This window comes from Electrophorus electricus, chromosome 8 (genome assembly GCF_041902795.1).
Source record: "Electrophorus electricus isolate QZ-2024a chromosome 8, ASM4190279v1, whole genome shotgun sequence".
NCBI lineage: Eukaryota > Metazoa > Chordata > Actinopteri > Gymnotiformes > Gymnotidae > Electrophorus > Electrophorus electricus.
The window spans coordinates 8,365,277-8,391,354 of NC_137504.1; the positions used below are offsets into that span (position 1 = coordinate 8,365,277).

General features: G+C 38.9%; 1 protein-coding gene across 2 annotated transcripts in view; it reads right to left on the reverse strand.

Moving 5' to 3' along the window:
- Nucleotides 1–4,473: 4,473 nt before the first annotated feature.
- igsf9bb (immunoglobulin superfamily, member 9Bb) overlaps nt 4,474–26,078 on the reverse strand; it is a 73,036-nt gene continuing 51,431 nt past the window's right edge. The window contains exons 16-20 of one of the 2 annotated variants that reach the window (XM_027003590.3): nt 25,373–25,534; nt 24,847–24,892; nt 14,301–15,938; nt 11,085–11,212; nt 4,474–10,261 (exon numbers count right to left, since the gene is read on the reverse strand). In XM_027003590.3, coding sequence (XP_026859391.1) covers nt 10,047–10,261; nt 11,085–11,212; nt 14,301–15,938; nt 24,847–24,892; nt 25,373–25,534 — 2,189 coding nt within the window. In that variant the 3' untranslated portion in view covers nt 4,474–10,046. Of the gene's footprint in view, nt 10,262–11,084; nt 11,213–13,201; nt 13,248–14,300; nt 15,939–24,846; nt 24,893–25,372; nt 25,535–26,078 lie in introns of those variants that run through there. The other variant, XM_081719750.1, reaches the window with a different exon arrangement.

Sequence of the window (26,078 nt, forward strand, 5' to 3'; positions counted from 1 at the left end):
TAATGTTAGCGTTAGGGTGTATTGCTTGCTGTTCATGTTCGTGTTTCTTGTTTGTCATATTCACGTTGCACGGGTTATATATGTGTACCATACTGTTTATTGTTCTTGTTTTTTGTGAATAAATGTTGTCTGTGTCAAGAGAGGCCTGTGCATCCTGTTCCCTGCCCTGCGGAACCCGGGCCATCACAATGATATATATAAAGATGGTGAAATGTCCCCATTGCTGTTTTGCATACCCCTGAATCATCTCAGCCAGATCATCAATAATAGTGGGTGAGGGTACAGATTCAGGAAAACTACCATCAGCCATCTGCTGTACATGAGTGGCTGTATGCCAAGCAGAAAGGGGCATTGACTCACTGATCTACCTGACCAGTATCTACTGCAAGGAAATTAGAATGTCATTCAGGCTGGAGAAGTGTGAGTGGCTGATAGTAAAAAGAGGAAAGGTGTTCAGGAAAGAAGTAACTTCCACAAGTCCATAGAACAGCTCTAAAGGACTGCCACAAATACCTGAGGATTCTCCAATCACGCAGGGACCATGGGCCAGAATATAGGACAGCAACATCCATAAGATAAGGCAGGTCCTCGAGAGTCAGTTGAATGGGAACAATAAGATCGAAGCCATAAACCCACATTCCCTGCAGACACAATAAGCTGGATAAGTGAATAACTAGAAGCTGCCAATGTCAAGAATAGAAAACGTCTTACAATGCATTGCATGCTTCAACCAAGATCCAACATTCAAAAGCTGTACACCAGCCAGAAAGAGGGGGGAAGGGGCCTACAACATTTAAGAGCCACTGTCCAGAGTAAGACAGGAAACATTCATGAATACATATAAGTAATGGCCCCCAAGCATGAGCTGATGAGAGTGTCTCGGTCAGATGGCTGATGAGGTCTCCATGGAAACAGAAAAGGTACCATGGCAGGATAAGCCCCTCCACGGAATGTACCACAGACAGACAGCAGCAGTGGTTAACATAAGACAATCCTACAAATGGCTGCAAGAGGCAGGACTGAAGGACAGCACAGAAGCACTAAACATTGCAGCACAAGATCAAGCACTAATTCAACAAAAGCAGGAGTGTATCAAGACTGAATACAAGGAGCCCCTCAGACAATTCAGCACTTCGAAGCAGGATGAAAAAAGCATACAGAGAGATACAACCAAGTGGCAGGACACCCCAGGACCAAATGGGAGGAACCATAGAGTGTAGTAGAGAACCACAAGCCTAAGAACCTGTGGGACCTCCAGATCCAGACACATAAACAAGCAGTAGAAAACAAACCAGATATTATGATGCTTGACAAGATGCAGGAAACAGCATTAGTAATAGATGTGGCAAACAGAAGTGATGGAAAAATCCAAAGGAAGCAATATGAGAAGTTGGAAAAATACCAGGCTGTGAAAGAAGACATATAGAGAACGTGGAAGGTTAACACCAAGGTTGTCCCAGTGGTAATAGGGGCACTTGGGGCTGTGACCTCATAGCTGGAGGATTGGCTCCAACAGATTTCATTAATGACAACATCAATCTCAGTCCAGAAAAGCACAATCAAAAGCAAAAATGATGTCCCACACTGTTAAACTCTTAGGCCTCTGTTAGAAGGCCCAAGGGTGTGGAAAAAGATATGACCATCAACTGGAAGGATGGTTGCATATGCCTTTGGACCCTAGCACAGGATGTCTTTTCATAAGCCCTAGATATTTCAAAATCTAAAAAAATGCCCTGTTGTTTTCAAACTATGCCCAGAATGTGAAGTAACATTTTGCACAATCTTTTTTGGAAGAATCTGCAACTACTACAAGAAGAAATTATATAAGCATTTGTTTTGATTCTTTTATTATATCAAAATACAAAACATTTCTGAAGCAGAGTAAAGATTACATGATACTATAGCATCTGAACATGTCAACCCAATAAATTTACCAAGCATGGAGGATGCAAAAATAAATGTCACCTCATATTTCTGATGATATTGATCATTCTGCATAAGGGCTATACATTTTAAATGGCATGCCATGTTATTAAATCATAAGTAGAAATGACTGACCCTTGGGACATTTCCACATTCCTAAATCACTTCAGGCTACTGCTACACTGACATTTGAAATGCAGAAGTTTACTTGCCCATAGTTTTGACAGAAAGATTTCAAAGGGGGATATTTCAATCTTCACTATGATGCACACTATGGTCCCTTTGATTTGACTTTGATTTGAAGGATTTTTTTAGTCAGTACAGAATGAACAGATAGAAAAGCTGAAAATATACTAATGGAATAAAAGGCTGTAAACACTATTTTTGTCACAATTATCACAATTATATTCTCTATTTACACAGCCTATCTCCAGTTCACTTGTTGTGGATTATAATGACCCTAATGAGTAAAAATATAACATTTTATAATTTGCATTTTTGTTTTTAGGTTGGATTTAGGATATGCATAAACAGTGCCAGTCACTAGTTAGGATGTATGTAATTAAATCCAGGCTTTTCATTATGTTAAAGACATCAAATTTCTAACACAAAAAAGAAATTGTTTATAACCCTAATCCTAACCTTAAGATTTGTTTTGTTTTCTAAAACAAATTTGATTTGTTTTGTAAAACAAAAAAATAACTGAATAAACAAGCAGACTTAATTGAAAGCTCTGTCCCTTGGCCAACTAGTACTCTGCACATGTGGAAACTTCTTCAAGCATCCCAGGTGGCTACCAGATAAAGCTAGCTGAGAGGATGCCAAGGCTGTGCAAAGCTGCTATAAATGCAAGGGTGACTAGAATCTAACATATAATTTGAGTTTGTTTACCACTTTTTGTTCACTTCCATATATGTTAATTCATAGTTTTGATGTCTTCATTATTAATCTAATATGCGGAAAATAGGTGTATCCAAACTTCTAAATGGTTCTATATATTAAGTTTGTTGTATTATGCTGGTTGATGGTGCACAGCATATGACTTGAATATACATAGACTATAGTTAAAATCGCATTTGATACTAATGTTTTTAAGATTCAGAATCGTGATGTATGGCCATTTAATAGACTTATGGTGTTAACTACAGTGAATTTGAATTATTGTTCTTAATCTGCACTGACAAACTAAAACTGAGTGCACTATTAAATGAAAGCTATATAAATTGAGGCATTGACTATAGTACACAGCTATTAGGAACAGGAAAATGTGGAAGGATAGCTGAGCTTACATCACACATATAAACTGCTAAAAGAATAAACACTCATAATGCAGGAGAAATGGATTATGAGAAAAACTTGTAAGAATAAGTTCTTGTATACACACACACACAACTATATATATATATATATATATATATATATATATATATATATATATATTTGTTTGACTTTAAATGATAAAGTTTCATGGGGTGGGGAGTAAAAATAAAGTGTGACTAGGAAATTCTAAATTGTTATTTCTCTTATTGAATTTCTGTCTGACTTTCTTTTAGTATAATCTGCAATGTAAATGCAATATATATATATATATATATATATATATATATATATATATATATATATATATATATATATATATATATATATATATATATATAAAAGACAATTGTGTCTGACAAGGGCATGTTTATAGGATTTTATAAGTATAACAATATCACAATTTATTTTTAAGCTTAGTATCACAATTCTTTATGCCAGTGCTAAGACAGAAGTAACAGTGAGATACTTTCTTTTTTTGTATCAAATATCATTAACAAAATACTTTCAGCTAGATATTTACTTTAGCCTACAGATGTATGTGTGATATGCTGTACTGTGAGAGAGTGCTTACACTGAACATGAACCAAGGTTTTTTTCTTGTATGGACCACAAAATTGATCAGAAATAGCACCAAGTCATAATGTGGTCAATGGTATAGCTAAGTGAGTAGGCGCCACACTTATGTTTTTAGAAAGGGTTACCGTGAGTGTAAGAGTATACAATAAAAGCAGTTTGTAACATCTGCTGTGTTGCTAGTAACCTCAGTTTTGCTACTGTTGCAGCAGAAACAAAACATAAACGAAAGTCAAACAAAACTATACATCTTCATAAATAAGACATCCAAATTAGAACACATTTTCTTGACTTTTACCTTAATAAAAAGTAAAATTTCCTTTTCCTTTAATATTTAGCTATAAATATCTGTTATTTATACATACAATACACTGTCAAATATCTCTACTTGTACAGTCTGCTTACTAGAAGAATACATATTACACATATCTTGCACTGTGCTGCTATACATATTGCATGTGCCCCAACTCACACATCCCAAAAATCAAATGCCATTAAAGCCAAAGAGATAAGACACCAGTAATCTTGTGTAGACTTAAACAGCATTACAGGTCAATATATTGTGGCCAATGTTTGTGATAAAGAAAACAAGCCTGCAGTACATAAAGTACATAACCTATATAGTATCTATAGACTAAACTATAATGGTATAGTATAGTGTGTGTGTGTGTGTGTGTGTGTGTGTGTGTGTGCGCGCACACACACACACACACAGCAGGATAAACATTTAAAAGCCTGATATGTCTTGGTGGTGTATTGGTCTTAAAATAATATCCAGCTCATATCAGTGACCTCAGAAACAGCCCCATCCTTCATCTTTACACACGTAAAACCAATGTCTGTTGACAACATTGTCAGTTGCAAGCACAAAGTTACACTTTCAGACATTATATTTGTATTTGTGCACAATCATAATGGCATCATGGCAACTGATATTTTTACTGTGAACATAGTGCATCAATATTTTTAATATGTTATATTGCTAGAAGCAGAACTGCTACACACTAGAGGCAAACAATTTTTCCTCCAATAGTAGATAACACCATCCACTTTGGCTTAATTCATATATATATATTCTAAATATTTCATAATGTTGGCTGGCTACATGGTTCACCATACAGACCATAAAATTACTCGTTTAATTCATCAATCAGTATCCACAGTGCAACAATTTCTCATATACAAAATATATGTATTGCAATATATGTTTTCTTTATTTACACCTTTTGACAAAAGTTCTCTTGGTATGTGTATGCATGAGTGCCTGCTCAGGGCTGAGGTCCTGATAATTTGTTTACCTTTTCTGCAAGCAAACAGGGTGCCAGATAAGAACAGGCCATCCCATACTTCCCGATTCTCTATATTGTGCTGATACTGTGCCCCTACCCCCACCATCTGACAATGTACATAAAATATAAACCTAAACATAAAAAAACAGGATGACACTCCCTTAAATCCCTGATGTTCTGATGTTGTGAGAAGTCAGCTGTTATGCAGGCCATTTGCAAATATTTTTTAAACATAAATGGCTAGCATTTTACAGATAAAAGTACAGACAGATTGATCTAATATGATACTAAAATTTTGAGAATTTTGGATTTTTTTATGACATGTTAGCATAGCTAACATGTTAGCATAGCTCATGAACTTAAACATTGTTTTTCTACTCACTCACAAAACAATAACAAAAAATAAACAATAACAACAAAATGCATAAAAGCCATGAAATAGAATGGATTTGGACAAAATTATTTTGTCTCATCTTTGCTTTTGATTATAAAAGTCAGATTTAAGTCACCATTTAATAACATAAAATAAACCAAAACTTGAATCAAAATGTCTTATGGCCATATGTTTTCATTCTAAAGCTATTAGTATATGTTCCTAAAAACACGTGCTAACAACATTTGTTTAAAATTAAGATGTCTTGATCTGATATTATTTAATATATTTCAATAAATTTGTTTTTTATGTTAAATTTATGGTGGCAGACAAACACTATGTTGGCAGGCTTTTTTTCCTCATCACATTATCTCTAGCATCACTACAAGTGGAATGAATTAATAAATAAATACATTAACAAAATATTTCTGCTTTGTTCACACAAATAGCACACCAATAGCAGACAATCCCCTGCACCCATGCTAAAACACACCTATAATAGATAATAACATTTGACAAAATTGCAAAACCATGCAAATTTGTCTGTTCCTTATTATGATACAAGTGTTGTTCTGTGAAAACAATGACACATGTTAACTAAGCTTCAATCAATATAATGATAATTAGAAAAACATCACTGCTAAACATTTCAGGGCCCTGCTCAGAAATCAATGGTACATTTAATGTATGTGTGTACTTTAGATGTCATTGACATATATTGAAGATAATATAACTTAGCTGGTAGAAGCATTCATTATTGTTAGTGTGTCATTCATAAGCATATGCAAGCCTTAGAAAGTCATTGTCTTAAAGGAAGGATTCCCATTTGTGGGCCATAATGAATCACAACACTGATCCATGTTAATATACATATAGCACCAATGACAATACAAATCTGATTCTGAAGCATCCTCTGAGATGAAACAGTCAAATAAGCAGAAGATTTGTCTAGATGTTCTCTGGGCAGAGTGATATTCATGATATATATATATATATATATCAATCAATACAAAGACTCAATCTTTACTAAGATGGTTGTTTTATTCAAAGTTATGTAAACTCAATGGCTAGAAATGGAAAATAGTTTCTTAAAATAAATGATGAAAAAGCAATATGCTTGTCCTTTATATAGATAGAAATGCCATATAAAATAAATACAGTACATTCAAAAAAGGTCTATTTAACTGCCACTGCCACTGTATGACAGTTTCAGTGCTACTGAATGAGCCTAAAAATCATATTCTTAAAAATCCTTTTATTGCAGGTTTTATTCTACTGTTAATAAGCCAATATTTAGTCAGCATTAAATCTGTCCCTCAAGAATCTCCAAACAGTACCTTTTATTACTCTTCCCTTATAGCCTAAATGTGTACCAGATGGACAAACTACTAGATGATGCTACAGAGGGATTTTTCATAGGTTTTCATGGATCATGATGGATTATAATGGATTTAATAGTTTTTATGGATTAAATAATTAAATGCCTATTCCCCACTTACATGAATGCTTAAACTCAATTAGATGGCTAAAGACAAATGATCTCAAACATGAAACTGAGCATTTTTTTAAGAGACAGGGTCAACTGAAATGTTTTTCTTTTGTGTGTTTTCTGAATCTTCTGAATGTTTTCAGGCATCCCTCATGAAAAAGTAATATACAAGCACATTGTTAGAAACTGAATCCAAAATATGGGAATATGTTTTATGAATATATTTAGTTGCATGCATATATTGTCCAATTTATTCAAAATTACTAAAATTTTTATCATACATTGTGCAATATATGCTATTATATACAGTCATCTGACATATTACAGTACATTCCTAGCATTTGGAATAATCCTCTTGATATTACTCTTTTGAAAAAGAAACATAAAAGAACAATATTTAGGTAATTAAATAATTCTATATCTTTTACAAAGCACCATAGTAGACAAAAGTTTTGCCCATTTAAATGTATATAAATACTTGATGAGCACATCTTCAAATTGTACTACTCGACCTATTAGTAACATCTATCTAAAGGTGTGGTGCCACTTGCCACATAGTAAAGTAGCATACCTAGCTTCATGAATAATTGTTATCTAATCAGACAGGTTTTTTGAATTATAAGTGAAACAGCAATTACAGACATTTAAAAATAAATCCTTTGCAGACTTCCAACTATTCACACAACATAAGAAATGGTATGAGCCATACCAATCTCATACTTTTGTGCCAACAAAAATGGTCAGCCTCAGCACAGTATGTGTTAAAATGGTGCATGTTTTGCCCATGACCAAGGCAAAATAAAAATTCCAGAAGATTTTCCTTTAGGACCACAATGCCTACACAGGGACACTTGTAATGCGCTGGCTATTTTTTTATAAGCAGAGAATACATCAAAGGACTTCCTGTTTTAAACAAAGTGCAGTCACAACAAAATTAAACCACATCCTCATTCCATCCCAGCAGGCAGTTTATTTTTCTTACTTAAACTCTGCCACCCAGCTTCTTAGCATCTGAGCTGTTCTCACTGTTGTTAAAAACATAAATGCAAATTGGTGATAATTCTCAGCACCCACATGTAAGTCAAGTATGAATGAGGAACTCCTTAGGTCTAAAAATGCATTCTGATGGACATTAAGTATTGATCCTCAAGATGTCCACAGCAGACAATGGAAGGTTAATCCATAATAGCTGGATGATGCAGGATGATGTTGAAATCCTAAACATCAAATACTATGGTGTTAAAGTGACAGGCAGCAGCCATATCTGCTGGAAGATCAACGTAGTCAAATTAAGCAACATCAAGTGATTACAGTCTGAAGACCCCAAGGTCGATAGCACCTGAAGTAGGCTGTTGAAAATGCCTGTATTGTACTGGCCATTGGGAGGGGCATGACCACAAACCAGCAAAATCAATTTGCAAACCCAGTAAATCTTCATTCTAGCTTAATTTTGGAGTTCCATTAAGATGGTCGAAGTAGCAGTAAACCATTAAGCCAAGCTATGTCCTGGTGAGCTTTTTAGTAGGGTAATTTGAAAAACCCATGTGAGGTACACCACTCATGACCACCACTACCACCAACATTCCCCTTCTTACACTGGCCACCAAAGTAAATGCACATAAGCCCAGATATATCCATCCTGATAGTGAGAATACATATTAACCAGTAGAAAAGAAGCACCCTTGGATGATAGATACACAATAAAAAAAAACTTTGGCCACATGGGAAAGCCTTGTCACCTAACAGGCATTTTCCCTAAGGTCTGTCAAGAGGAAAAAGACAGGCGCTCAGGAGCTGCTTCTGCTTGAAGCCTGGTTCAACCACTAAACGAAAGGCTACACAAATGGCCCACAAAGGCAGTTGGTTTAGTTTGTTTAATAAACTAAACAAAAAGAGAGATAAACAAAATCTAGGCAAGCATTCATGAGCCCTACTAAAGGCCTAAGTATGCTTTTTTTTTTGGGATGTACGGGGAATATTTCATATCGGTGAAAAAATACTACATTATAATATGGCACGAAATCCTATCCTCCTCACAGTACAGTACGCGTTGTAGTTTTATTGATTAAAGAAGCTATGTTATTTTGGCATAAATGTAGTACTTTTTGAATAGGAGCTCACAAAATCAAGAGAAATGAAGTCAAAGCATCACATCACAGTGATTACCAAGATTTTGCTCCAGTGCAGAAACTTATTGACAGACAACAGAACCCAGAATAATGTACACAGTGGGTCAGAGCAGCTTCTCGTTATAGTGGAAATAATTTGTGTGCATCTGGATGACTTTTTCCATTTTCAGTGTTCTTATTTCAATGACAGCAATAAAGTTTATTCTGCCAGATGTATACAAAGAAAACGCATAAATTGTTGTGCTTTAAAAGTGAGATCCTTGTACAAAATGGAAATACTGATTATTCCCGGAGGAGCAAATGATCTACACTGTAAGTAAATGGAAAAGACTAACAGCACTGCACACAAACAGTGCTTATTATGTATTTTTAATACATAATACCATCATGGGCATAACAGCACAAGTGCCTTAAAAGACAAGGAACATTTCCGTTCCCTTACTGTAACTATTCAACCTAATCCATTTAAACTATGAATGACATTTCTCAGTATGTTAGGAGGTTATTGAATGGTTGTCTGTACAGCAGTGGTGAGCGGATGAGTCTGGCGACTCTGAGGTATATTTGGTCTACGTGTGAGAACCCTGTGTTCTATTGAGACAGAGTGAAAACAGTGGCAGGATAGAGGAGATACAGGAATGTGAGGAGTCATGAGAGTTGTAAACTACATGCATGAGCCTAAAAGTGGACATAGCCTCTGCTATAAAAGAAATTAGAAAGAAAAACGTCAAAAGAAAAAAAGTTCTTTATTTGAGGTGTTTTTGCACTGGAGCAAAACCATGGAACACTACCAACCATCATTATCTTGTGACAGAGAAACTAAAAAAAAATTAAAAATGGAGGGCGATATGAGGTGCAGATACAAAGCGTGGCTGGCTGAGCCACGGTGGCGGGAAACTCAGTGCAGGATCAGTGGGCTTTGGGAAGAGTGCAGCCTGGTCTCAGGGCCCTCACAGGAGAGTAGCATGGTCTGGGTCCACTGTGTCCATACTGGCCAAAATGGCTTTCTGGTCCTCTCGCGGCGGGCGGCGGTAGAGCAGAGCAGAGAAGCGGGCGTACGGGTCCTGTCTGGTCAACTTCCTCTTCTTCTTCCGGAGGTAGAGCGCTTCTTCTGGAGGGAGGACCTGAGAGGTGAGGGGCAGCGGGGCCTGAGAGGCGGTAACACCTGTGTCCAGAGAAGGGTTATGAGTTTACAGATGTACCATGTGGACTAAGAAATGTCTGCACCCATGCACAGAGTATAACATAGAAAGCAAAAACACAATCTAACAGGAATAAAACAGAAAAGTGTTTTAATAACCATATTTTTCATGTAGCCTTGTTCACTCAAGTAGAAACTTCAGAGTCCACTAGGGGTTAATCTGAATCATCTGGCAGTAGTAATCTATTAACAAATTATTGTTTGAGCATTACTACGCCTACTTCTCCACAAGCCTTTGCAATTAAGTATATTTAATATGACAAATGGTGTTTGAGTACAACTGACATACCACATATTTCCCCCATCTTAAAGAACCTTTCATACAGCATGCAAATTAGAATCCCTGAATGTGCAGTAAAATGAGTGAGGGTGCTTTATTACATGTCTGAAGGTCATGTCTGAACTGAAATGATGCAGACCATAATTAGGATTATTATCAGTAGTTCTGTTCCAATGGTGGAGAGTTTTTAGGATGCAGAGTAGGAACTGCAATGATAGGATGGTTATAGCAGGGCTACCATTCAGCAACTCAACACTGCTACTCACACCTTAGTTCTGTATTACTGTTGCTTGGGTGTAGTCATATGCTGAATATAGACTATGTGACCAAGGCCTGCAAAACAGTAAGTGCCTTGTGAAATATACTGAGCAATACAATTCTAAAAAAAGGTCCCTGGAAAGAGCACCTCCCAAAGCAGATCGTGCGGCTGTTCAGGTTTTTCCAGCATTTAGAGAACAATGCACCAGATAAAGTGCTGAAACGTATGGTGTACAAGTTAAACCTCACCCATTTTCCTTCTGCTCTTAGAGTTGTTATTGTTGACAGCAACCTTCTTTGCTTTCTTCACACGTTGGTATCTCAGTGCTTCTATCCTCTCAGACCCTGCAGGGCCACTCGGCATACCTCGACGTTTTCTGTGCAGAGGACAAACAGAGGCAGAACTATCACATGAAGGCAGAGCGGTCCTGTGGCCTAAGACTGGTAAGACACTGGACACATATGGCTTGGCCCAATCCTTCTCAAGTGCTGCTGTTAGTGCCAAGCTATAGGCGCACCAGACTACCTATAGATCAGTCCAAGACTTCCACATTGTCGGAATCGGGCAGTTTGTTCAGCATGACAGTTATGGAGCAAAGTTATTTGAGTGGAAAGAGAGGTATACTCAGAGCTATAGAGGCATACAGATACTTTCTCACAGTCTACAATATCTTTACAATGTCTTTCTACATCTTCACAACAGTGAAGTAAATCAGTAAATCAAAATTGTTGAAAATTTTGAAAACTCAGCTCCATATCAATATGGATAAATAAATGTACAGTTTATTAACTTTAAACAGGCATACCTTGTTACTGCAACATAATATATAAGAGACTTATAATAATAATAATAATAATAATAATAATAATAAATTATTCAATGAAAATCTAATGTTACTAAAAAATAGGAATAGTGATATTAAATAATACTAAAGTAGTACCATAGTTATAAGACTGATGCACTTTTAATGGAAAAAAAAAGGATTTTCAAACATTTTGGTTGTATTCACAGTCTTCCCATCCAAATACAGTATGGAGGCACTTAAAATGGCAGCCCACATACTCTGCCACTTACACACACACACACGCGCGCGGCTCTGACTAGGCACGGTAAAACAAGGAAAAGAGCATTTTAAAAGGGCTGTCCTTCTGCTGGGGCTGCCAAGAGAAATTAAAAGCCATTAGTAGAGGGGGGAAATCACAGCTCAGCGACAAAGCATCATCAAAAATGTGTTCATAGACATGAAAACTGTCTACAATGGGCTTCACCATGCTGACAGGGGGAGAGATGGCGGGAGGGGAAAATGGCTACTTGGGAACAGTCACATAATGAAAAATAAAACAAAGCACTCACAACAAATGTAACAAGAATTTAATCAGATATTTGTTTGTTTTTCAACTGAGGAGCAATATTTAGCAATGGCATGCATGGAATTTTGCACATGGAACAACTTTAAAGGGGAATACTCTGAAAAACACTTCACTGGGCAAAAACCACAAATAAAAAATTTATGTTATTTGCTGCCCAGAGCCAGTAGTATTTTCCCCATTACTTTAAGTGCATAAGTTGTTTTGGAAGCATACTTTCTTCATATCACTGGAAGAATGTTCTGCAGTCCAAACTTATAAGTGCAGTTTAATACAAACTTGTGCATTTAGAATTATAATAAGTATCACTGAGAGTTCTTAACAAAAGCCAGTATTTTAGTTCATCTTTATTATATTAATCATTTAGTCTTTTCTGGACATGAAAGCACTTACCCAAATTGAATTACAATTTGCAACTCAGTCTCATGCTTGAAAAGTCCAGAAAGTAAAACTTCTGTTCTCCTATTGTGACAGTGTGACAATCGCTATATGTTGAATGGTTCTTATAGTGTAATCAGCAACAGAGCTAGATTACAGGGCACATTTTTCATTGTAAACACAGATACTCCACATGGAACATGATATTGTTTTGTTCAAAAAGGATCAATCAGTTTAATAGACTTAATTCAAAATGTCATTAGTATCCTTTAGTAGATCTTCGCACTTACCCCCCCCCCCCCCCCAAAAAAAAGACAAAAACGCAGGCTTTAAAGCATGAGGTTGTGTTGACCGTATGATAGATATGCTGGATTTCAAAAACTAATTAGTATCTAGAAAATTCACATATGCATACCAAAGTGAGAATGCATATAGGATTCAAGACTGCAGAACTTAAATGCATGGCTACCTATAAACATAAAAAATTGTAAAAAATTGCAGGTTGGTGTAACAAACAAAAGAAATCAAGACCCACAGACTCGTATTCCCCTTTAAAGAACGAGGTGAATAAAAGCCCCACCTGCTGCCCCCCCCCTTTCAGACATGGATCCAACCCTTACCTATTGCGGTGTAGAGGACCTGGTCACAACAACGCTGCCCAGATAGCTGAGATCAATCAAAAACAAAGCAGGTAAGACTCCAGGAGTCATCAAAAATGACCAATTGCCCCTAATTGAGATGATGACGACATTACAACACATGAAAGCGGATAGTCCCTGCAACACGATTCGCCCAACAAGCCTCCCCCTGGCAGTCAGAGCTGGGGTGACCTGGGTGATGAGGTGGGAGAAAGGGGGGTATGGGAAAGGCAATCATGCGGTCAGATTACTAAGGAACAGGAGAGAAGCCCTGTGCCTGCTGAGCTGGACACGTCTAAGTCAACCTCCACTTCAAACATACTGTAAGTCATCCTAAAAAGCCTGGAGTTAGTCAAAACAGGGCTTCATTTTTACTGAGAATGGTCAATTGGGATGCACTTGTGGGGTTCCTCCTGTTGGGTGAAAGGCAGGGTAAAGCATGACATAGAATGGAAAGGCTGGAGTCCAGTGGTGGTGTTCCTCTGATTCCAAGCTTTTAAGGGGCTTTGTTACTGCATTTAAATGGACTTAAGATGGCACTTCTCCAGAGACTTAGCCCCAAAAGGTCTGTCACCATATCTGTGAAGCAAATAAACCATCTTGCCTTGGGTTGGTCTATTTGATTTTAATATTAAAACAGACCTTTGTTAGACTAAGACAAGGTGTTTTTAAGTGCTTCACAGACCTTATGAATGAAATTTGATGTCTGACATGAAAAGCAGCATTAGTGAGACTGAGAGCTGCAGTGTTGTAAAAAATAGCTCATCTATGTAGAAAATGATTTTGAATGGTTTGAAAAATGTAAGGAATATAGGGCAGTTTAGCAAAGAAGACATGAGGTTCAATGCATATATCTTCTTTTAAATTAGCATCAAACAATGCAAAATCTATTTTACCTCCAGGGAAATTACACTTTTTCTTGCACGTGTGAGCAAATTATCCCTTTTAATTTGCTCATTGAGTTTAGCCAAGTTTTGTATGTCAAAATATGTATGCGTATGTATATACTACTGCACTGAGGCCTCAAGAAATTCTTATGCATTAGACTCTGATTTATTTCCTGTAAGTCCATAGCACCTACCCTGAAGCTGATAACTGGGGCGGAGAAGGTTCTGATGGAAGGATCTCCTCCTCAGTCCTCCTCTGGGTTGGCATCTGCCCAAAGACGTTGCTTTCCATGGGGGGTGATGGGGACTGAGATGGATAGCTTGTTGCTGAGGTGGCAAACGCCATGTGGGAGCGGTAGCTAGGACTTGCCCTTCGGCTGCTCTGGCCTTGAGCAGGAGAAGAAGAGGGTGAGGACCTCCTGGAGAAGCTGGCTGAAGAGGGGGGCTGCAAGGTGATTTCAGACATCTCAGGAGGAATGGGTGGCTGGACAATGCTCGGACGGGGCCTGGGTCGCACTACAATTTCTGGTGAACCATCATGGGAGCTAATGGGACTTTGGGTGAGAGGTGAGAGGCGAGACGGCTGGAGAACCACCATGCTGGGTTCCATCCTGCGAGGCTGCCTGGGGCTAAGCCTGGGAGTTAGCTCATACCAGCGGGTATCCAGGCTTCCAAAGGAGCTAGGGCCAACCATGTGAGACGCTGGGTCAGGGTAAGGCAATACCGGCACACCCATACCGTGGCTTGTGTGTCTTAGCTGCCCTAGACTCTGTGCCTCTTGCATAGGTAAACGCTTGGCTGGAAGGCCCTGAGGCCTGACTTTGCTGGGAGACTTGCCTGGCTGACTCTTTGGGGCCTCCAGCTGCAGGATACCAGGATAGGAGGGTATGTGAATGGAAGAGGTTGGGAGAGCACTAGGAGGGAGGACAAGAGGAGGAGGAAGAAGAGGTTCCCGATGAAACTGCAAAGGGTGGTGTGGTGGGAATATAAAATGAGGACCTTCAAGCGTGGCAAAGGAGAATTCAGGCCGTTGCCAGATGTCTGGGGAACGGGAGGAGGTGTGTGTCAAGGGAAGAGAGCAGCTTGAGACTGCATAGTGTTGAATATCTCCTTCACCAATCTCCTCCGGTATAGTGGGATGACCAAAAGGCCCCTCAAGTTGGTAAGGGGGTGAAGACATGACCGAGCTTAGTGGGCTGGTATCTGGCATGTAGAAAGGAGGTGGAGGCTCAGGTTCTCCAGGACTGCCCAAATAGCTGTAGAACTGGCCATGGGAAAAGGCCCGGAAATGAGGAGCACCACGGATCTGCCCTGTGGCCTGAAGCCGACTGCTTTCCATGATGGTCATACCTTCTATGGGCCTCTGGAAGCGAGGGCTGTAGGCTGGTGGCTGTAAGTAAGACTCCTGGCTGGAAGAGATAGGAGAGATCTGATGGGGTCTGAGAGTGGCCATCATAGGAGGCATGGGGCCTGGATCATCATTCTCCTCATCAGACTGTCGAAATTCGGGATAGAGGTCCGATTCTTCCACAAAGGGGAAGCCCTCAATACGCCTGGGTTTGACAGGTGTTTCAGTGTCAGTAGGTTCCATGACAAAGCGACCATCTGGCCCACGGCTGATCAACTCAATAGGTGTAGTAGCCTCAGCCTCATGCTTAGACACACTGTATTTCTTGCTAATTATTGCTCTTTTGGTCTTCTTGTATAAGGACATCTCCTTCTCCTTGGCAGGACTTTGAGGGAACTTTTTAGGTCCTAAGCCATCCTCAGAGGACTCAGATGGGACTCCCACCGAGCGGACACTTTCTGGACTCATCTTTCCAGAAGATGACCTAAAGAAAAAAAGACATGGAAACCGTTTGTCAAAATTACTTAAAGGTTAACATCAGCATCGCCCAAAGTCTGTCAGTTTCTTAATGTGTGACTGTAGCAAATCATTCTCTGCTTTTATCAGATCTTTAAAAAGAAAATAAAAATGGGAGCCAGCTGATTGTCAAGATAGTTTGTTCCTGCTGTGTGAAATATCAAATGGTCTCATGAAGTCATAATGTAACCTCCAAGCATATATCCCATATAACACTACAACTAAGGCAACTTAAGCATTTACCTAGGATCTTTCAGACAGATCATAAAGAGATAAAGGATTATGAAATCACCTTGCGTATTGATCAAGGTAGAAAATTGAAGGAACACAGTAAGTTCGTATTAAACACTCTGGCTTTGAATTAATTTATTAGCTATTATTGTTATAAATGTCTGAGTGAACAGTAGCTTACATCCAATACGTGTTGTACACTAACACTTTTTCCATTTTATACACTTTCAGTATTTTTAACCTAATGTTACCTTCAGTACCTTCACCTGTACCATTAACACTGCATAAAAGTGACAGTAGGATTTATTTTGCACGTTCATTTTGGTCCTGTCATGTGCCTGGTGATTCTAACATGGGTTATTCTATCATGTTTGTTTTGTTTAGAACCGAAGTAAAGATGTATTAACTTGAAGGAATTCAATAAAGTTTTCTCCCCTTTCTGGAAATGTCTTATCATACCTTCCCTGCCAAGCTCACAAGGACTGTTTGACCTTCTATAGTGCCTTGTCCTTCATTAGTCCAGAATGCAAAAATCTAAATTTGAACTTGAGACTATGCTCAAAATTGTATCTGCCACTGATGCACCTAGGTGAAGAACTAACTGTCTTATTCCTTATTGACTAATAATCAGTGGTCACCATTTTAAGTAGAATTTTTAAGAAGAAACAAATCAGATTCTGGACTAAGAGAGTATTTATTTGACCAAATAAGACATAACAAGCATAATCCAGAAAACATGAGATAAAATGTGGAGCTTTTCAGAGCCATCAGTTCTTTATTAGTAGTAAAAAAATTACACATGGTGGCTGAAGCTCTATTTCTGCTGAATCACTACAGCTTGTACTTGCACTTGTAATGGCTGCAGTGATAGAGCTGTGTTTCCACGGCAACTGCCAATCGGTGACCAACATTGGAGGCAATGAGGTCATCACCACGTGTAGAGACAATATAATGCACCGAAGAGTAGAATTTCCCACTCATCAACAGTCTGAGATATATTCAGACATAAAATTGGGCCAATGTAAACATCTAATTTATTACAACAGGTCAATACCTATCAATAATTTACAACTTGTATACCTAGACTTAATTTCAATAAGCAGCTTTTGCTTTCATGTTGCTTGAAAATACATTTTGAGGTAAAACACAGATGCATTGTTTTACATCTAACTGCTCTTATCAATCTGAAAATGTATGCAGTTCACTTGACTATCACAAGCTTATCACCTGCTAGACAGATGTATGCACAGAAGCCAGCAACTACAGATGTAATTTGCATACATGAGAAAATACAATACAAGCACCCCTATCACTTTCTATACATCTGAGACGATGATGTATATGAAGATATACCCCAAAGGATATGAATGAATCAAAGCTATTTTTAATTTGAGAATGACAATGAACAGATTTTAATACTATAAAGTGAATCCCTCATGATACGTAAACTCACTTATCTATGGAAAGAAAAGAACCATAGAAGAATAATAACAGAAATGCAAATTTCTTTGCATTCAGATGTAACTCATAAATGTGACCCAGCCTCCAGACCCAACTTTCTGCTACCATTGTATGGTCGGAAAGGCCTGACAAGGTCAATTTGGCTTGTTCATTTAAGTATAGGCAAACTCACTTGATACTAAAACTCTGAATAATCTTAAAGCTACTACCATGTCACACAGAAGCAGTTTCAAAGGATGATGTACAAATGTACAGAGCCGGCACATTTGTGTTGTCCACCATAATGCGCACTGTAAGCTAAAGAGACATGTAAAATGGTACACTTTACATCACCAAAACCTAAGAGAGGAAGCATGACTGGGTTTGATGCAGGAAGATTTGCTGCTGCGTGGTTACACTCGGGTGTGCCAGGCGCGGCTGCTCACAAACAGGCAAGGCTCAGAGGATGCTTAGCAGACAAACCTGAACATCTGAAATGAACATCATGGAGTGGTCATTAAAACACTGCACATAGAAAATCCAACAATCTGACATTAACACCATCGACTCCTGAATTAAACTCCCACTTGCATTATGTCCACCTATTCTACACATAAAATGCTACAAAAATCTATTAAATCAAAGAATCGAGAATTCAGGATTATATCGCAGGCTTTACATGCAAACATACTATTGATTAGCTTTTAGAAAAAGAAGTAAAGTTCACACCGATTTTTAGCATTTGGGATACCCTATCATATGTACTTAATACCTTTTATTAACTTCTGAAGGTCATCTATATTATTTTAACACATGCACAAGCACACATCTTTAGGTAAGTGTAGTGTCATTTTTGTGTTCATGAGCAAAGTTAACTTAGTTACCTAAGCTGTGTGTCCCCTGAAATGTGGATTTACTTTTGCTGAAACTAATCTGATGTCATATACAACTTGAACATTTCTGCTTAGCTTGCTCAGAGACATCCACTCTGTGGTGGTGTAAGCTTGCAGAGATAAAGTTCCTAAGGTGCAGGAGGATGCAGAGAAGCAGCGGGTTGGCCAGGGAGAGCCAGAGAGGAGAACAAACTTTTGGGTCAACAGGGTAAGTGCAGAATGAGCCCTTCAGAAGCTCAGTCAGGCCGAGCCAGACCTGCTTCACATGAGAGGAAAAAAATTCACCTCCACACCCTCAAGCTCAAGACTAACTGAGCCATCTCTCAAGGTTCAATGTCAATTCGAGCTGAATTGACAACATAACCTGCAAAAAGTTAATGTTTATGTGCTGTCAATGTATTGTATGTTTGCCAGCCACAATACAACTACAATGTATAATGCGTACAGTTGTTGCATAAAATGTGAAGTACTCTAGCCAGTGCCCTGTTTTCATTACATAACAGCATCAGTCAAAGGCGTTCCCTCTCTTTAGATCAAGCCAGAGTGGGGATTCCATAAACCTCTGTAATCTGCATTGCCCTCTGCTGGACACATAGGACTCAACAGCTGCAGCTGTGAAGGATGGTAGGCTGCTTAGAGCTGGGTAGGCACAAATTTGTGAAACAGGCAGGGATGGAAAGAGGTTGAGGCATTTTGGGTTCTCCTGTGAGCACAGTGGGGGTGGGGGGGAAGGGGTGTCCAGCAAAAGAACCACCATGCCCCTGCCCAGTAGTGCACATGGGAGCATGAGGCCAGGCCAGCACACACTGGTGCACAAGGTGCAGGCACTCACGGAGGACTTGCAGTTGGGGGCGGATGGCTGCTCCCATCTGTCCCCTCCCAGAAGGGCTCTATGCCAGGCAAGGGGGTTAGAGGAGTCCTGCGGTGGGAAACAACAGGAGGAGGGGCCTGGGATTGGTGAGGAACAGTTTCCACAAAACCAACAGAGCAAGAGGTAAGTGTGGACAAGGGGAGGGGGGGAAGCGGAGACAGAAAATAAGCTAAAAGGAACAGGAAATTACATGAATTAAGGCATTTCAGGTAGTTCTGCATTTATTATGCAACACCAGGAATTATACACCACACATCAGTAGGCCTGGGCTGGTTTTGCTTGTCACAGTACATGCAGGTTAGATTGAGGTATACTGTTTTGTGGTATACTAACACACTTAACACTGACCATCTTGTTAAACATCCTCACACTTTAGGAGGATTATGGAAAGATAATCAAGTAGTGTAAGTGCTAAACACATTAAATAATGGATTGCTATTTATCTCCCAAAGGTATTCTATTCTTACATGCCATTTAATAATTTAGGTTCTTAGGAAAGACTGAGGTAAGAGAATGCTTCAGGAAATCTCTCTGTGAATCCAAGGGAAGTTATATTAGCTCCTAATAGCCTTGTCATTGCAATGTAATATTATTCTACATCCTCAAAATGTAAAAAACAATGGAGGAAGGTACTTGATACATACATGCTGAGCAAAAGCACATATGTAATAGGCAGATGATTCCAGCAGAATCCTATGTTGCAGTTAGTATTAACAGGGGAAGAAAACAGAGTTCAGAAAACTGGCTGTAGAGAGAAGGAATGAATGCTGTCATCCATTTTATGTTGTGCTTCAGTAGCAACTATTTGATCTGTATAAAGTCTGAAAACATTGTTTAGTGGTATGTTAGCATATGGTATAAGAAGCTAAAATATAAGCTATTAGAGGCTGTCAGGTGTGAACAGTTACAGCCATGCTTAAAACCAAAACAGAACAGAGCAGTCACATGGCAAACATTCAGCAAATGTTATTGTTATTCTGACAGTTTTGTTGTTGTAATCAGGATCATGGCAGTTTTTTTCCCTTCAAGCTCAGGTCCTCTACCAGAGGCCTAGGACCTTGAGGGTCCTGTGTAGAATCTTAGCTGTTCCCAGTAGTGCACTCTTTTGAATGCAGATCTTGGATGTTGTTCCAGGGATCTGCTCTCCCAGTTTGGGGGTCATAGCCTCTAGTGCTCCGTTTATCACAAGAACCACTGTTGCCTGTATCTTCTACATCTTTTCCAGCTCTTCTCTCAGCCCTTGGTATCCTGATGTTGCAGTCACTTGGGATTGCTATATCTATCACTATGTATCTCTTCTGCTCTTTGTCCATCTCTACAAGATCTGGTTGGGTATCCATTACCATTTTTCCAGTCTGCATATGGAAGTCCCATAGGTCCTTAGCTTGGTCATTCTCCACCATCTTCAAGGGTGTTTCCCACTTTGACCTCTGAAATTCCAGCCCATACTCAGCACAGATGTTTCTGTATACTATGCCCGTCACTTGGTTTTGGCATTCCATGTACGCTCTACCTGCTAGCATCTTGCATCTCGCTGTTATGTGCTGGAATGTCTCAGGGAGATCTTTGCGTAGCCTGCACCTGGGGTCATGCCTGGTGTGGTAGATCCCAGCCTCTACTGATCTTGTGTTTAGAGCTTTTGCTGTCTTTCAATCCAGCCTTTTCCAGCCATTGGTAAAACCTCAGCCACTTCCACTATTTGCCGGTGGTACATATCATGCAGGTGTTTATCTTTCTATGATGTATCCCATGATATATAACACCTACAGTAGCTTTTATGATATCCCGTTCTAAATCCATAGGCATTAATATGGCGTTGGTCATCACTTTATAGTTATAACAGCTTCCACTCTTCTGGGAAGGCTTTCTACAAGATTTCGGAGTGTGTCTGTGGGAATTTTTGACTATTAATCCAGAAGAGCATTTGTGAGGTCAGACGGTGATGTTGGATGAGAGGATTTGGCTCTAATCTCCTAATCTCCATTTTAGTTCATCTCATAGATATTCGGTGGGGTTGAGGTCAGGGCTCTGTGTGAGCCAGTCAAGGTCTTCCAAGGCATCACCCAACTATGCTTTTATGAACCTTGCTTTGTGAACAGGGGAGCAGTCATGCTGGAACAGATAAGGGCTTTTCACAAACTGTTCCCACAAAGATGGAAACATACAATTGTCTAATGTGTCTTGGTATGCTGAAGCATTAAGGAGTCACTGGAATTGAGGGGCATAAGCGAACCCCTGAAAAACAACCCCAAAGTATTATCTCTTCCCCACCATACTTGTACAATGCAGTCAGGCAGGTAACATTCTCCTGTCATTCACCAAAACCAGACTCTTCCATCAGACTGCCAGATAGAGAAGTGTGATTTGTCACTCCACAGAACACATTTCCACTGCTCCAGAGTCCAGTGGCAACATGCTTTACACTACTCCATCTGATTATTTGCTTTGTGCTTGGTGATATAAGGGTTACATGCCTCTGCTTAGCTATGAAAGCCCATGCCATAAAGCTCCCAGCACACAGTCTTTGAGATGATGTTAATGCCAGAGGAGGTTTGGTTTAACTCTGCATTTACTGCATCAGTAGAGCGTTGGTGACTTTTATGCATTATGCACCTCAGCACTCAGCAACGCCACTCTGGATCTTAATGTGGTGTGCCACTTCATGGCTGAGTTACTGTGGTTCCTAAACACTTCCACTTTTGAATAACTCCACTCACAGTTGACTGTGGAATATCTAGCAGGGAAGGAAGTTTTACAAGCTGACTTGTTGCAAAGGTGGCATCCTATTACATTACCACACTTGAATGATTCATAAATATTTGTAAAAGTAGATTGCATGGTTAGGTGTTTGATTTTATATACCTGAGGCAATGGGACTGTGTACTGCAGTTAAAGATGTAGAGGCATTCAAAATTGCAGTGAAGCTACATATATACATACATATATATACATACATATATATATATATACATACATACATATATACATACATACATATACATACATACATACATACATACATATATATATATATATATATATATATATATATATATATATATATATATATATACACACATACATACATACATACATACATACATACATACATATGTATATATATATATACATATATATATATATATATATATATATATATAGAGAGAGAGAGAGAGAGAGAGAGAGAGAGAGAGAGAGAGAGCGCAAGAGAGAGAGAGAGAGAGAGAGAGAGCAAGAGAGAGAGAGAGAGAGAGAGAGAGAGAGAGAGATTCTAAATTGTAGTGAAGTACACACAGAATTTTCAGAGAAACAGGACATTTCAGACAGAGGTCTTTCATCAGCTATGCAATTCTATTTGAAGTACTCTGTGTTCACTACAGTATTGAATATCTCTACATCTCTTACTTACGTACACTACAGTTACTCACCTCAGATTTTCACATCCATTTTCTTTTGGTGCACATGAATACATACAGTAGCACATAATCCTAGGATAGCCTGTGCATCAGGATCAGTGCATCAAGAAAATAGCACATCTGTCTCTTACATCATTTTGCACAGCACTAAAAATGCCACAGCCCTGATTTCCCCCCCCCCCCCCCTTTAACCCCTGCCTATGTACATTAGATGGAACAAGATATAAAAGGATTTTGAGATATATCATAAGGATGCATATTCTAGAGCTTTTAGAAATTATAACCATCCACTGCCATAAAGTATCATAACTATGATTATCAAGGACTTTACTCCATGACACTGCTGAATTGTCTGGCATGCATTTTGTTCATGTCTGCTGAACAAATACAGTTACTTAATAATCTAAAAATACCAACATCTCACCTTGCACTACTCCGTTTATATGGAACTGCAGTGCACTGTGCTAACCCTCACAGCCCTTGCAGTTTAAACAGAGTAGGGCACCTAATTCCACATGTTCCATGGTCAAGTTTCCAGATGCCAATAAGGTGCAGTGCTGCCTGTAACAATCTTTACACACAGAGCAGGTAGGGCCAAATATCTTCTTTCAGATGACTTCGTCATTATGAGAACTGTAATCATGTGTGAACTATAATCAGACAGAAGGCCTCTTTGGAAGTGTCTTGATCAAGTGGCAGGTGTGCCATCCACAGCAGACCTTTATATACAAAGACTTTTACAGGAGTCTTTAGAGGAGTTTTTTTTCACCCACTGAGTCTGGTGTAACAATACTTGATCCAATAACGAAATGGTCCAATAACTGGAATGATTCACTCTTTAAAAAAGGACATGAGTTGATTCGCATTTTTAAAAAACAACAGGAACATAAAAAAGCAGAAGTTTACTTTTTTCTTGTTAGATTAATTACATTTACTTGCAGAGCATTTAATTAAAATTAAAACAAATGCTTCACAATATTCTGGACATAGCGCATCAGGAAAAATGTTTTTAGACCTTTCGTGTAAATCATACAGCAGTAATAAAAGAAAATGCAGCACTGTGGATTGCATTTACTTGAACGACAGCATTATGCCACTAAAGCCCTGTGCAGTGCAAGATTTATGCTATTTCTCTGCCTTTCATTCTGCTGTGCAACTGCAAATACTGCACCTGGACTTTAAACTCTTCTAAAAGAGCACTCCTGAATGAGTACCATGTTCACTCCACAAAGCCCATTTAACAATAAACGACCTTGGCTCTGTATTACATATGAGCAATAAAAGGTCCACCGAATATTTTAATGAACAAAATTCCAGTTCCAATTCCAGTGTGAGAGGAATATTTCTTATAAGTTACTCTGTTCGAAAGCAGTTCTGCAATTAGAAAAAAAATCATACAAATAGTGCATTGAAGATTACCCACTAGCTTGAGATCAACATTTCCTTCTTGAACCTTAAGTAAGATGTTAAACATAAGACATTACCTGAGCACATACAGCATTAGGCTGAGTTTCTCACATTTGGTTCGGGTAGGTCAATAACTCAAAATATGTTAGTGTACAGATTTCCTGATGCCTTAATATTCTTACTCCCTGAGCAATTGTTATTACTCCTCATACAATTACAGCTACTTAGGGTATGTGACTAGTGTAGATTAACACAGTAACTAAGGCAAACATATGCAATAAATATTAAGCACACCAGCAAATAATGAGAAAATGTGGAACCTGATAATGGGCTTTGATGAAGTGAACTTGTGCTGTCTGCTCTGATACTATTTTATGTCCATGAATTACTGGCCTATATTTGATAAGTAATAAAAGAAGGTGGCCAACATAGGCTTGAAATGAGTAGGTATGTGTGTGTGTGTGTGTGTGTGTGTGTGTGTGTGTGTGTGTGTGTGTGTGTGTGTGTGTGTGTGTGTGCGCGTGTGTGTGTGTGAAGTTTGTGGAGCATCATCGAACCACTCATTGCATCAACAGGAAAATAGGAGCTGGGTATGCACTTGTTATAGAGGTTACTCACGGAGTCTCCACGCTTTTTCTGCAGTGTGTTATCGAAAGCGGCGGATCTATGGGAAAAGGCAGGAGTAAATACAAAAAATAAAACAAAAACAAAACAACAACAACAACGACAGATTTAAGAGATAAGAATGCAAATCTGGAATTCAATTTCAGATAAAAAGTTCCTCGATATGTGGTTCCTGCTCTACATCTTTGTAAAGTTATCCATACACGAAACCAAGTCTGGCTCAGCTGCATGCTCATGTCCATATCATAAGGGAAACTAATGTTCTACATGGTTGTTAGTGGGAAATCAATTACTAAACACAGCTAGAAATGTTACAGCACTTAACTATTTGCATATATTTGCATCCATATGTTTCACTAAGCGTTCTACATCATAGCCCAGATCGTTTCTGAACAGCGGGCATGTGGTGGTGGTGGAGGGCTGCTAGCAGCGTGACAGTGAGCAGCAGTGGGCTACCGCACACAATCCCAGCTGGGGGACGAGACTGGAGCAGACGTGCGGGCGGCCGGTCATCACTGACCTCGTCTCCTCTTCAGTTTGCGTCGCCTCTGCTTGTTGACGAAGCAGGCCGCCAGCGTACTGAAGAGGATGGCTGCTGCCAGGAAGCAGATGGTGGCCACGATGCCCGCCACCACCGGCCGCGCCAGCCCCTCGTCTGCCATGTCCGGCGGCGGGAAGAAGTCTGACAGACACAAAGTGTCGACTTAGGGCAAGCACAGTGGCATGGCGCCCAGAAAAGCACTTTAGCACAAACACGTGCCCTGTTGCTAATGTATTCATAAGAAACAGTGAGGTTATCAACATGAAACTCCAGGAGCATAAAGTCACACAAATGCTGTAAGTGGACATTCAGAGAATATATAAGATAAAAGAAAACTGTATGATATAGGCCTTTTAATTGCCTTTTAAGGTTTTTACCTTAGAAAAATTACTTTTAAGGTTAGGGTTAGAATGTATTAGATTATATAACAGAGTCTAATAATTAGAATATAAATCACTAATTTTCACAAATTGTATAAATCAATCAATCATTTTAAACATTTGTATACTTTTGTAAAATACCGCTAGAATGAAAGGGAAGAGAATCATCATAATTATAGTTCATGTGTTTATCCTGAATTGCATTGAGAATCACTATAATTATAGTTCATGTGTTTATCCTGAATTGCATTGAGAATCACTATAATTATAGTTCATGTGTTTATTCTGAATTGCACTGAAAATCA